General features: G+C 51.4%; 5 protein-coding genes across 5 annotated transcripts; 2 read left to right on the top strand and 3 right to left on the bottom strand.

The window, feature by feature from the left end:
- Positions 1 to 142: 142 nt before the first annotated feature.
- P168DRAFT_314654 (phosphatidyl synthase) lies at positions 143 to 1,503 on the bottom strand (the record flags this gene model as incomplete). The annotated part of the gene is made up of 2 exons (XM_024839811.1): positions 143 to 1,082; positions 1,142 to 1,503. The coding sequence occupies 2 exons, from the start codon at positions 1,501 to 1,503 to the stop codon at positions 143 to 145; spliced, it is 1,302 nt and encodes a 433-aa protein (XP_024697172.1).
- A 1,225-nt stretch (positions 1,504 to 2,728) lies between these two features.
- Positions 2,729 to 5,026, bottom strand: P168DRAFT_286692 (uncharacterized protein). The gene is made up of 2 exons (XM_024836398.1): positions 4,926 to 5,026; positions 2,729 to 4,847 (listed from the first exon to the last, which is right to left on the bottom strand). Exon 2 carries the CDS (start codon positions 4,838 to 4,840, stop codon positions 2,777 to 2,779), a length of 2,064 nt encoding a protein of 687 aa, XP_024697171.1. The 5' UTR covers positions 4,841 to 4,847; positions 4,926 to 5,026; the 3' UTR covers positions 2,729 to 2,776.
- Positions 5,027 to 5,941: 915 nt separating this feature from the next.
- Positions 5,942 to 6,634, top strand: P168DRAFT_278146 (dual specificity protein phosphatase family protein; the record flags this gene model as incomplete). The annotated part of the gene is made up of 1 exon (XM_024835662.1): positions 5,942 to 6,634. The coding sequence occupies one exon, from the start codon at positions 5,942 to 5,944 to the stop codon at positions 6,632 to 6,634; it is 693 nt and encodes a 230-aa protein (XP_024697170.1).
- A 1,263-nt stretch (positions 6,635 to 7,897) lies between these two features.
- On the bottom strand, positions 7,898 to 8,232 carry P168DRAFT_314652 (YqaE/Pmp3 family membrane protein; the record flags this gene model as incomplete). The annotated part of the gene is made up of 3 exons (XM_024839810.1): positions 7,898 to 7,919; positions 8,003 to 8,137; positions 8,216 to 8,232. 3 exons carry the CDS (start codon positions 8,230 to 8,232, stop codon positions 7,898 to 7,900), a joined length of 174 nt encoding a protein of 57 aa, XP_024697169.1.
- A 1,535-nt stretch (positions 8,233 to 9,767) lies between these two features.
- P168DRAFT_323680 (uncharacterized protein) lies at positions 9,768 to 13,364 on the top strand (the record flags this gene model as incomplete). The annotated part of the gene is made up of 7 exons (XM_024840715.1): positions 9,768 to 9,815; positions 9,881 to 10,109; positions 10,165 to 11,573; positions 12,231 to 12,360; positions 12,438 to 12,594; positions 12,648 to 12,751; positions 12,822 to 13,364. 7 exons carry the CDS (start codon positions 9,768 to 9,770, stop codon positions 12,884 to 12,886), a joined length of 2,142 nt encoding a protein of 713 aa, XP_024697168.1. The 3' UTR covers positions 12,887 to 13,364.
- Between the last annotated feature and the right edge of the window lie 26 nt (positions 13,365 to 13,390).

Here is a 13,390-nt window from a genome sequence, read left to right as displayed (position 1 = left end):
GAGCCCGAGAAAGAGGGGCAACCGTATATCAATGAAGAGACCGTGGTAGCAGTAAACCCAGGACCACGAATATACGGGGGGTGGCGAGGAAAGGGGGAAAAGGAAGCGTGAGGTGGAGAACTTTGCCGCAAAAGCGCGTTTATCAATTGTAGATGGCACCCGCCTCCTCAGTTTTCTCGCCCTCGAATTCTTTCGGGTTCTTCTTGAACTCGCGGTCCATGGCGAACTTCACAGCCCCCAGAACGTCGTCGGTGACCTGCTTGGGCGGATACCGCGGCTCCATGCCCTCCTGGTAAACGCCGGTCTTGACCAGAATCGAGTACCAGGTGGCGTCGCTGATACGGTCGAACTCGTTGGTACCGCGGACGTCGGACTCAGGCGTGTCACCAATGAAATAAACCGTTCCAGGGGGTTTGTTGATCCCGTGGATCTCCTGGCGCCACTGCTGCAGGAGCTTGGTGGCAAACTGGAAAGTACCCAGCTGGGGCTTGCCGAAGGCAGTCGTCGCGAGGTCCTTGCCGGTGATCGTTTTGTAGAGGGTTTCCAGGGAGGCACGGAGCGCACCCATGCCGAGCCGGCAGTGCTCGTGGGACGTAGACCAGACAACGTCGGTGTGGGAGAAGAACACGGGAGGTCCCTCCTCGTGGGTCTCAGACCGGGTGCCCAGGTGACCGTTCTTGGTCATGATCACGTCCAGGATAATCTGCTGGTCGCCGGCCCAGTCGCGGCTGTCGGCGAACACGAAGATGGCGTCGATTTTGGTGTTGGAGAGATCGCGGGCCCGGGAGTTCTCGAACTCGTCGTCGGTCAATTTCCGGAACGGGGTGGTGTCCTGGCGGGTTTTGATGATGTCGCCGGGGGTGATCACGTCCTTGAATCCGTAACCCTCGGCCACGACGCGGCATTTCTCGCCTTCGCCACCGACCACGAGCACGGTGTTGTATCTCTCAGTCATTTCTCGCATGGGGGTGTGGCCGCAGATGAACTGGCCGGTGGACACCTCGATTTCGAGTTGACGACTGAGGTCTAAACATCGTTCTTCCTCGGTCTTGCCACCACCATTTGTTAAGAAGATATAGGGACTAGACGGAATAGTTAGTCAATCGATCTACTCCAGACAGGGAGGCAGGGAAGGACATACACTTTCACCCCATAAGGATTCTCTCCATTGATGTACTTCAAAGCGCCGACAGCCTCGGGGATCGGTTTCCCGCCTCTCATGAGGACGCCATCGATGTCGAACGCAAACGCAAACTGGTCCGCCGTAGCGACAGGCCGCTTCTCGATGGGCTCAGCATTTGCAACGGGGTTCTCGCCCGAAGACACTTTCTTTTGCGGTTGTTGTTTGGTCATTTCCCTTTCGATGGCTGATATTTCAGGGTCGGTAGGAGGTATTAAGTCCTTCGGAGGCACGACGACGTTGGGACCAGTAGGGAGATCGGTCCGACGTATATCCAGACCGGGGACCTGGCTTTCTAACCCGTGGGTGGTCGCCATTGGCATGTTGTGGTACAGTTTGAACGAGGGGTGGAGACCGGATAACTGGTTTTGGTAGAGACTTGTGGGGCCTCTGACGGAGTATTGTGAGGTTGATCGCCACTGGGGTGTACTATACTCCGTATCTTCTAGCAAACAAAGCGCTAGTCGAGAATTGGTAGAGTTGGGGTTTGTGCCAGACGCTGATTATATCTGGGACAACGGGGTGGAAAGGAGCGGAGATGCTGAGCGGTTACTCAAAACAACTGTCCTTGTAGTTGTAAATCGATACGGTCGAAGGACGATCAGGATAGAATAAAAAAGTCAAGTTAGAAGAAGGGGTTGAAGTAGACCGAGAGCAGTACACTGAACATGGAACTCGGGCCCCATTAAATAAAACATGAGAGTCAATGGAGAAGCCAGCCGTGGGTCCGTCATTGACGACATCGCGGCCGACAATCCTCGATAACAGTATTCTTAATATTCAGGAAGAGGCCAACCCCATTGCCGGGTTTGGCTGAATTGTCCCTCAGACTGTCAATTCCAATGGTGGATCCACACCAAGACACGCTGATTTGTTCTCCATTCGGCGGGTCTGGCACTGTCTAGACCGGTTCTGTCGTTACCATTGATATCATAGGCAAGGTTGACACCAACCAGAGATAAGATTGGACGAGAAGGAGTTTGGAATGGAAAGAGAAAAGGAACAAAATTCAAAAGAAGCGGATATTATAATACACAACATCTTTTTCCAAATACGACCCATCCCCCAAGATATGGAGAAATTCATCTCAACAGTCAATCCCGATTCCCGTATAACAAGTACGAAAGCGCCGAGAGATGAAATTCTCGTCATGACGTCACCGCCACAGTGTTCGGTTGCCGACATACACCACTACGTACTGATCATCCCCCGGCGAATCACGGACACGAAAGGGGCCACGATTATTAACGCGTCATGATGTAACTGCGGCTTAACATCTAAACTTAGTCGTAATGATGTGTTGTTATGGTTTCCGGTTGTAACTCCGTGCTCGGCCAAGCCATAGCCAGAACAGGACAGGCTTTCTTGACTCTAAGAGATGGCATCCACACGGGGTAATTCGACTTCAAGTCATGAATCATCATCAGGAGAGAAGGCTTAGGATTGTGAACAGTTGGTTTCTAGGAAGAACTGGGTCTAAAGATACTGCCCATATGCTTTCATTCGTTGACTCTCTCACTCTATATATATAATTAATGATTATCCAGAATCATATCACAGCAGAATATAATACACGTGAATAAGTAGATAAATGTCTCAATCCACCCGAAGAATCAAGTCAGATCCCAGTCGAGAAGGCGTAAGATTGCGCTCCACCGGTACTGGCTTCTTTTTCGGCATGCAGAAAGGCGTGTCGGTGGAGCGCCGACGGTCAGATGAAGCGCGGGCAGCGGGATCCAACCAGTAGTCGTCGGGAGCGTAAGGGACCGTCAACGTGGGGGGTTGCGGTCTGCCGCGATGGATATCCACTCTCTTGATATCGTCTCGTCGCACAATTCGAGGCCGGGTCACTATCTCTCGTACCGGGCTGACAGCTCGAGAAGGTGGAATCTGGGGGTACATCCCCAGTTGTGGGGCAGGGTGGACATGATCCCGCTGCCCTGTTTTCTGCATATCGCCGACTGGTGTGCGAACCTCTCTCACGGGACTGAGAGACGTGAACCCGCCGGAATGTCGGGACGTCCGGCGGGACCGTGAGTCCTCGTTGATATCGACGGTTTGAAAAGTGTTCACTGGATCATCCCGGGGGTTGCTGTCCGTGTGATGATCGTAAAATGAACGCCGCTGCGCGTTGCGAGACGAGGGCCGCTCGGTGCCTCTTGCGTACCCGAAATTCGGGTTGTGCCAGTAACTCGCAACATCCTTCTCCCAGCGTTCTATGGGTGAGAGGCGGTGTATGTCGGCGCGTCGTGAGGGTTGGATCTTTTCGCCAGCGTTTGCGTATACTGGCTTCTTGCGTGGGTCCCACCCTCTCGGGGTCACCATGCCGGTGTGTGATTTCCCAAAGCCATATAACATCGCGCGGGGATTGGCCGGCAATCCCATCATCGGAGGTCGACCGTTTTTAGGACGGCCTCCATTCCTATAACGTCCTGCTGTACCCGGGAAATTGGGATACTGGTAAAGGCCGCCCACAACGCCTCTCGAGCTTGTAGCTTCTTCCTCGAACATGGTTTCGCCAGTAGCAGGATTCATATACTTCTGTTGACTCCACCGCAGGGGTTCCGGGCAAAGCCCGTACGCTGGCTTGTCTGGTAGGAGGTCCGAAGCAGTGCGTGGGGATGACTGGGTCGGTGAAGCACCGAGGTCAGAAGTAGAGGAATAGGCAAAGCCAATCCGACCTTGGTGGTAGTTTCGTCTCTGATCATTTTCATCATCGTCATCGGCTCTCGTGATGACCACTGCCGGATTGTGGTCTGCAGACTCTGGCGGCGACGGCGACACCAATCTTACCGTGTCTGAGTTAGTGTCTCCTGCATCAGCCATAGGAGTAGGTCCTCTAGGCGTTGGCGAGGGGCGCCTAGGCGGAAGTGAGAAATCCGGAGGCTCGGACATGACCCCGCCAATTTCGAAGAAGTCACGGTCCTTGGGCTGTTGGTTCCGACGCCGATATTTGCGACAGCAGAAGAATAACACGACCCCAATTATGAAAAACCCAGATACACCAGAGGCCACAGAAACCCCTATGACTGCCCCCGCATTGAGGTGGTTAGAGCTCGGAGGCGCAGTGTCAGAAGCCGGCTGATCACTGGTCGTGCTGGGAGAATCTCCTTGTGTTTCGCTGGCCGAAACAGGGCCCTGGAAGCTAGTGACAGATGCGGTAGGCACGTTATTCGTCGTCGTTATTCTTTGCCCGGAGGTTTCGGTCTCTGGGTTCAATGTACTCGTCGAACCGCTGATTATGCTCGTAGGTTGGCTAGGATCGTTCGATATTGTGGACACGACCGTGGCGGTGATGGTGGCATGTGTCCGTGGGAGGGCTCCAGTAATCGAGTCACAAAGGGAATAGACTTTTGAGCCCAGCACAACCTCCATTGAGCACGTCGAGAGGCCACATCGTAAGGCTGCTTCCCCCAAAGTGTATCCGCTCACTGTTTTCGTCCTGCACAGACATCCTAGATCCCACGCCCCGGGGCAGTTACTTTTTTGATAATCGGATGCAATAAACGCCTCGACACACTGTAAGGCGCAGTCCGGGATGGTTTCGAAGTATGTGGGTTTCGACGCCGTTGTCCGGACTATTTGACCTGGTCTAGCCAGGCATAGTGGGATGAAAGAGAGGACTGCTATGACCACACAGTGCATGGCGAGTAGTGGCATATTTCGGCTACTCGCAAACACCTCATTAGCGCATTGATACCTTCATAGCCAACCCAGATGAAAGTCGCTGTCAAACACAACGCACCGAAGTATATTGGAAAGGGCTGATATCCAAAAGCGTCTCATAGCCCGCTGCAATATCGGATCTGCACATGGCCCCAACAATCATAAGGGCGTATAACAGACCATTTCCCTAGGAAATGCGAAAATGAAAGACGCGGGGGAGTGGTTCAAGAATCACAGTCGTCGATTGATGTTGTCCAGAAAACTATGTAACACGTAATAAGAGGGAGAAGGAATCATTCTGAAGAATAGCGTGAGAATCATCTTGCAATTAAGCAATCAAAACCCATCCCCGCGGACTTCATCGTGTCATAGTCCGGCGTCAAGACGCAGATCCCCCTTCCACGACCGTGAGATTGACTGGCTGGGGCATGCACAAGCGGCCATCTCAGACGAGGATGATGAAATCTTACGCCCTATAGGCGCCCTGATGAAACACCCGGGCATCGCGCCCAGTGGTGACGAGAAGGACACCACTAATCGAGCGTGAAGGTGGTAGGCGCTCTCTCCCGGTTGGATAAAGAGGAGTCGAGATACGCGCCGTGTTGGCGCCGACGCGAAGCAAACCGATGTAGGACACCCCGAGTCAGCTGACCAAGGTCGGGGTCTGGGCGCTTCTGGCCCGGAGCACTGACGAGCTTATTTAATTGCAGCGCGATTGACGATCCGTCGCCTACTTCGTTTGTGGGGATTTTGTATACATGGATCGCGTTGAACAGTTGGCAGATTAGGTTGGAAAAATCACACCCCATAATATAGTTTCAGTGAATTGGAATTTATTACGCTGGCAGGAACTACTACTCTATTCTTAGAAAGCTAAATCTTCCACAGCATCTGGCCTGATAAACCAGGCAATTCATTGTTGAAATCACGGGGCTTGTGATATATCAACTCGACCATAATAACACCCCAATTCGTAACACAACACACATGACTCGACACCGCTTTTTGCTAACGTCGTCGCTTCCTCACCATTCTCTACGTCGAGCAACTATAATATAACGGCGAGGTACTGCAGAGAATCATACTTGCATGAACATGGAGGACAGGAGCAAGAGATGGGAAATGATATTTGCGGCCCGGATGAGCCAGATTGTCCCAGGCATCTTCCTCGGAAACGTTCAAGCATCATTCCGACGAGAGATGCTACGACAAAATGGTATCAATGCCATGGTTTCACTTACCGATGCTCGATGGGTCTGGTGGAACTCTACGACAAGGGAGGCGGGGATTCCAGCCAGCCGGCATAAGTGGGTTCAATGTGCAGACCTCTCGACACAGGACCTCCTCGCTCATATGAACAACATCTGCGACTTTATTGACGAGATGATATCGTCCGATCTACCATCAGCGCACTCTTTGAACGTCCAACGACGCCAAAGCCATGGGTTAGATGACCATCCACATGATGCACCTGCAGGAGCGGTACTAATCCACTGCGACCTGGGGGTGTCTCGTTCACCAACTATTATCATCGCCTATCTAATGCGCAAGTATGGCATGAAGCTAGAGCAAACAAGGGCTTTTGTTCAACTGAAACAGAAAGTCAAACCAAGTGCTAACTTCATCCGACAACTTCAAATCTGGGAAGCGCTGGACTATCAAGTCTGGGAAGATGAGGGGCGAACCATTCCCAAACCGCTATATCAAGCATTTCTCAACGACAGAGCGGTTCTTCTGCATAAAAGGGGCCTGACAGGGAATGAGCCACTCGCACCTACCAATCTTTAGTTCGGTCATCGGGGGATCAATCGATTATCCGAATGAGCTTGCATTTCGGAGCTCCTCATCCTACTTGTCATTGCTGTTTTCAAGCGCTGCTCAGCTGCATTTGTTGTTTCTTTGTCTTTCACCATGGTGTTTCGGTTGTTCCTCATCATACATCGTCTTATTTTCATTCGCTGGTACTTTACTTAATGGGACATACACGCACGGTCTTTGAATTCGCCCGCCGAGGCACGAGCTCGTCTGAAATCATTCCTCTACGGTTTGTAGAAGCTTTCCTGGAAACTACATCAGCTCCCCGTTACGTCAAATGGGAGACCCAATGCTGCCGCGAATGATTCGGATCACGGACTTTTGAACGTCAAAGTTGCAGCCTCTCGCTACATGGCGCACCTGGAGAATGTATACGGCGATAATCTGCCAAATATATGGGTGGACTCATTGCGCATTATGACCGTCACTAATGCTTCGTTCAAAGTCCAAGGATTAAACTGTTTAATAATATCGATGACGGGCGGACCTGTTTACATAGATTATGCATCGCGACTCCAGGCGGCATAGACGGCTTTCCCAGATAGATACTAATTGACCGGCGCTTGATGTCCCGTCTCATGTCACGCTGCATCTACTATCACAATTAGGCATCTGCTGAGTTCAATAACGAGTATATGCCTGCGTAAAATACTGCAATTGGTCTATAGAATCAACACAACTCTCCCAACGACTTACGGAAAATTATCAACAGGCTTCAGACAAGACAAAGCGTTGCCAATGCCATAATCCGATCATAAAAGTAAACCAGAGATAAAAAATCATGATTAAGGGTAACGACAAAAAAAAAAACAGAGCCCAGTTGAGCTGGTATCATCCGGAACAAAAAATTCCAACGTAACAGGACATAATAATCATAACAGAAAACAGTCAAGGCATAGGAAACAATCAATCAATCCCAACTCCATCGCAATGACAACACAGCGAAGCTGGAACCACGTCGCTAACCTTCACGCAACCAAACCATCCAATGGGGTCGCCGCCAAGTGGCGCGGCTGCATTTGGCTAGACTTGGGTGGGTCGACCATCATTCCACGGGAAAGTAGGTACTGCTGACACACATCACCGTTCCCTCCCGTTGAATTTGGAATCCGAAAGACGGCCGATAGATTTTCCACTGAAGGAAAAAATCAATCAATCGATCGATCGAATTGATGGACCCGAATTGGCTGGTGGTGGTGGCGGGCGGTCGGATGGAAAAGAGAGGTTGAAGCGGGTCTAGTATTTAAAGATAATGTACCTAAAGAGGTGTATTAGCAATTGCCACTTGAGCGTAGACGTAGACTCATGAGGTCGTAGGGGAGGAATGGTAACAGAACATACATAGCGTGGATGATACCGGGAATCCAGCCCAGGATGGTCAAACAGATGTTGATGAGGAGATCAGCACCGCAGCCGCGCTCCAGGAAGACACCTAGAGGGGGCAGGATGATCGCAAAGATGATCTTGCAGATGTCACTGTTTCGCAGGTTAGCTGTCTGGACAGAGGCACTGGACAGAAGCCCATCGGAGCGAGATATTGGAGAGAATACTCACGAGGCGGTGAAAGGCATGGTGAACGGATGTGTCTTTTGGACAGACGAATTGAAAATAGATGGTTGGTTATTGGTTTGATTCTAAGTTGGAGAGTTGGGAGAATGATAAGAGTACAGCAGTAAAGAGTAAAAGAAATCAGGAGAAAAGACGGGAGAGAATCGGCGGGCTCTTTAACTGTTTTTAAATCAAGGGCGGCAACTCCTAATCCACCAGAGGGAAATCATGGCACGGCTGTTTGTACCTCTCTCTAGCCCCGATAATAATAACCACCACTACTAATTTGCCATTAATTATACTAAAGAAATGATATTTATGGAACCCGAGAACAGGCTCAGCGAGTAATGATGCGTATTCCTCCCCATACACAGCCAAGATGGTTAATTCCTTTAGGTCAGGAGAATCATGCTTTCGATGGATTGACCAGACACGACGTCATGGATCCACACAACCCTGTGGCTCATGCGAGATGCACATCTTTTGATTGGCGTAACGCCACTACTAAACATCATTATTCTGGGATTTCCCGCTGCCTAGACTTTTTTTCGCATCCCGGCTTGAAGACTTGGTTGATACGGCGACACCATCGGCTGACTTCTGCGTCGTACGTGGGCATGCATCTTGCTATCCCCAGTGGCTGAAAGGTGGGAAAGACACAGCCTCGGCTGCAAGGGATTGTCAGGCTGTCTTTTTCTTCCTCATTTCCTGGTCCCGCTGTCATGTCACCTTCTGTCAGTTCACAGTTTGCTTTATCCTGTTGCCTGGGATGGAGGCTTGGCAAGTCAGGGGGGTTCGAACTTCGGTGACTTTGGGATTTGTTTATCTCCCAGGTTACCACTATTCTTACTGGGAAGTTAGTTCCAACATGCATGTGCATACTATATATAAACTGAAGCCGACAGCTCCCAGGCTGACTCCATATTGAATAACAGCCAGATGGGGCGCAGTGGTGGGCCAAGAGCAGCCCTACAGCCCTATCTGCCTGGACTAATGCTGAAATTAATCCCAAGTACGCGCCAGGACCTTGAGAGGGGCGAAAGGAACATTATTCGCTCCTGTTACCCCCCCCCCCTGGAAAATGGGGTTTCTACCAATCTCTTAATTGTCGAGGCAAGGTACTCGAGTCCACGCCCAGAGCTACGTCATTGCTACCGGTTGGATAGTGTCGTCTAATTTGGCAACGTCCATGTCTATCCCAAGGTAGTGGTTTTCAAATCATCTATTCTACCAGATAGAAATGAGCTATTTCTATTACAGCTACAAACAGTGTGTCAGAATGAACTAGACGGAGTCGATGTAGAGGTGGGTTGGGTATACATTTTACGATGGTTATTCACAATAAACAATGCTGAGATGGAATAGTGTGACTGCCTAGGCGTAAGGTACATTATTCTGTACCAAAACAACCCCATCACAAGACCCCTGCAAGTTGATATCATACCTCATCATCGTCCAATTCCTCAGGGTCATATAGAGCAAAACCCCAGGAATGCTAGGGCTCAGAGCCAATGACCGATATGTCACTGACTCCAGGTCTTGGCGCCGACCGTCAAAAATGTCATTCTCCGCGAATCTGATCGCGCAAAACATCCCCCTCCGCCCTGTGAACCGCCACAAATTCGCCAGGCGATCTGGGTCAATTGGACCCATTCCTATCAACTCGACCAGTGTGGCCTCCATGCGCACATGTCGATGAAATTCGGGCTTGCCCCGGTCGCCGTGCCCACGCGGGCCACCCAGCCCTTCCGGCGGGTGTCTGGCTGTCGCTCTTTACACATCAACGCCCGGTCCCTTCGGCGAGCTCTACCTGTCGCACGGGGAGAACATCGACGCCAAATCTCGTCGAACTCGGGCGCTCAAGCTTTCGCATACACGTGGCTGACGCAGACCCCTGAGAGTATAGTAAGCAGCTCGCGTCTCTAACAGCCGGAGCGACTGGCTAACCGTTCAAGAGACTCCCGAAGATGTCTTGTCTAGTCTGCCTTTACCTCCCAAATCGCTCGCGAGCCCGGTCGCTATTCCCGTCCTTCTGGCCACCCCGGCATTCGCGCAGTGGATCAACACGGAGAATGGGTTCCTCGAACAATGGGTCAATCGATTATACCGCGACGCCGACGTGGTGGACTCTTCCGGCTCCGTCGACACCGTTGTTGCGCTGGTCGATAAACTTCCCCGACCTTTACTGCGTACCGGAGAAACCAGAGAAAATGGCCATGTCGAAAATGTGACGGAGAGCGAGGGAATGTCCGTTGTGTTTGTGAAGCCAGAACAAATCCAAGGGAAAGCGGCTCCGCCCCGTCGGCTGAGGACTATGGAAGCCGATGAGTCTGCCCTCGTGTTTTCGATCCAACAAACGGAGCCCTCTGTTCCTGAGAGGGTGGTCCATGAAGTCGGACTACGTCTGGCTAATACGATATTCATCAACGGCAAAGAAAATACGCTCTTCGGCGCACGGTGGGCCTACAACCAGGAGGCGGGCAAGTTTGTATTGGGCCAGTCCATCGACTTATCGAGCTGCGTTGTTACATCTACGGCGAATGCTATCCAGAGCTCTACGGTACTTCCGTTGCATCCCGTGGGTCAGCGGAGAAGGGTGATATCTAGTATGGGCAATATTCTCCGTCAGATATCGAAGCACACCGACAGCCAATCAACCACCCCGATGCCCGCGTCGTCTGAACTAGAGACAGAGCTTCCTCGCTACATTGCGGAAAACAACATCCTCGATCAGAGAGTCTCTGTCTGGGCCCTGGTTGAGGCTCCTGGTGGGGATTCGCCTGTCCAGGATGGATCCCAGGAGCCTCTCACCGGGGCTATCCGGACGGGCGGTAAACTTCACCGTGTCATGAGCGGAGGAGGCGGGTGGGGAAAGAAACAGGGCCTTCTGTCACTTGACTATGAAACTAGCTTTTTGGACTCAAGTGAGACGCGTGGGCTCTGCACGATCGATCGTGTGTTTTCCGGCGATAGCCTGGCATCTGAGATGGAACTGCCGTCGTTTGGTCAAAGTGCCATGATTGATGATCTAACCGAGCTTTCCCAGGTCGCCAAGGCTGGGGATTATATTCAATTCTTCGTCTCTGTGGACGCCGATCACTCGCATGGCAACTTAGACATGGCGAACACTCAAGATGCCGTTTCGTATCAATTCGGTGTTGTGTCCGATCTTGAAGGTTCAACCATGCAGGCTGGTGGTGAACAGCCAAAAGACCTGACACTCATCCCTCAGCAATTTGGCGCACTCTCCGAGAAGGCAATCACCTATCTCCAGCCTGTTGTTCGGGCCGAGCTATGTCAAGGCGAGGAGGGACTGGGAGGTGTAGAGGAGTCTCGGACGAAGTTGGATATCCCGGGGACTCGTGTTGGATTAATACTGAAATAGGCCTGCAAGGTTACTTATAATGCATGAATAGACATGTAAAATACGACGCATACAATCTCCCAAAAAACCCCAGTAGGATGTAGGATACATTGTGACGAGTGATGGTTTGTATGAGGCACGGGACGACGCCAAGCCGGGATCACGTGGGCGGCCGTGGTTCAGCCGCGAAGCAACAACACCCTTTGCGTCTTCGCCTCAACTCTCACCTCCAGTCTCGTCCTCAGAAGCTCTCGCATCATCGCAACCCTTTGTCTACCTGGGTGAATCTACCCATTTCCCGCTCTTCTCAACTATCTCCTTTCTAAGATTCTCTATCTCGAGTCCCTCGGGTCCACCTAACCCTCCAAAATGGCCACCGAACTTTGGTACGTAATCCCTCCGACCGGACTCCTTTTCCCAGACCTTGGACTGTCATGTCGGGCCTATACCTCAACGTGACTCGTGTGCTCTGTTTAAAAAATATATTCTAATTCCTGCGTTTCGATAGCCCTGTCTATGCGGTGAGTACCACTGTCCCAGTCCCACGATAGCAAAGCTCTGCACAGTCCCGACGGATCGGCTTCGTCCTCGTGTCGATGCACTCAACAACTCGGTCATGTTTTCGGGAATCATCTCTAATGAATGTGACGTTAATAGCCCTTCTTTGGCGCGCTGGGTTGCACCTCCGCTATCGTTTTCACCTGCTTCGGTGCCGCCTATGGAACCGCTAAGGCCGGTGTCGGTATCTGCGGCATGGCCGTCCTGCGGCCCGACCTGATCGTCAAGAGTACGTCACAAGTCTCTCAACAGATTGAAAGGAGTCTTGTGGTGGATATGAAGGTGCTGACTCCGGGTGAATCATAGACATCGTCCCCATTGTCATGGCGGGTATCATCGGTATCTACGGACTGGTCGTGTCCGTCCTGATCGCGAACGATCTGAACCAGAAGGTCCCGTTGTACACTGGTTTCATCCAGCTTGGAGCTGGTCTCGCCGTCGGTCTGGCTGGTCTGGCCGCTGGGTATGTGCTACGATTCCTTTTGGGAATAAGCTGAGGCTAATTTGGTTTAACAGCTTTGCCATCGGTATCGTCGGTGACGCTGGTGTCCGTGGAACTGCCCAGCAACCCAGACTCTACGTCGGCATGATTCTGATTCTCATTTTCGCTGAAGTCTTGGGTGAGTCATTTTCTCAAACACACCTCCGCTACTGTGTTTGAATCTCCCCGCTAACCTCGGCTACCCGCAGGTCTGTACGGTCTCATCGTTGCCCTGCTCATGAACTCTCGCTCGAGCATCGACGTCTCCTGCTAAGGAGCCGATCACCCCATCGAAATTGACGTACGCACAAACCGCCAAGCGAGAGACTAAATTCTAGCCTACTCTCTTCTTTTGTACTGGGTACAACTGGAAAAATCGCAATTGCCGAAGATCCCGAGCGCGCATCCGCTATTCTTGGGCTTTGACAGACGAGTTGGATGAGTTGGATGGGCTGCTAGGGCAGGATGTTATAATCGAGCAAGAACATATACGGACGGCACTACCCAGTGATGTAGCATTAGCTTTGAAGCAGTGGAGGAGGTGTTGTGTTATGTCAAGAGTAAACAGCATCTTATGGGTAGTGTGTTTACGCTGGGCTGTATTCTACGAATGTTCGCAGTGGTCCTAGTTAGGATCGCTACTTTGCAATGTTGAATGGTCACCTTTTTCCTCTTTTCCAGCTTCTTTTATCCTTTGTCTTCCTGCCTGCCTGTTTGTATTTCTTACTCTTATCTGATTTGTAAAACTGCCTACTGCCTACCTAGCAACTACTAAGTA

The sequence above is a fragment of the Aspergillus campestris genome (genome assembly GCF_002847485.1).
Source record: "Aspergillus campestris IBT 28561 chromosome Unknown P168scaffold_1, whole genome shotgun sequence".
NCBI lineage: Eukaryota > Fungi > Ascomycota > Eurotiomycetes > Eurotiales > Aspergillaceae > Aspergillus > Aspergillus campestris.
Note: the sequence above shows the minus strand (reverse complement) of the source record. Positions and strands in the feature narration are given on the sequence as shown.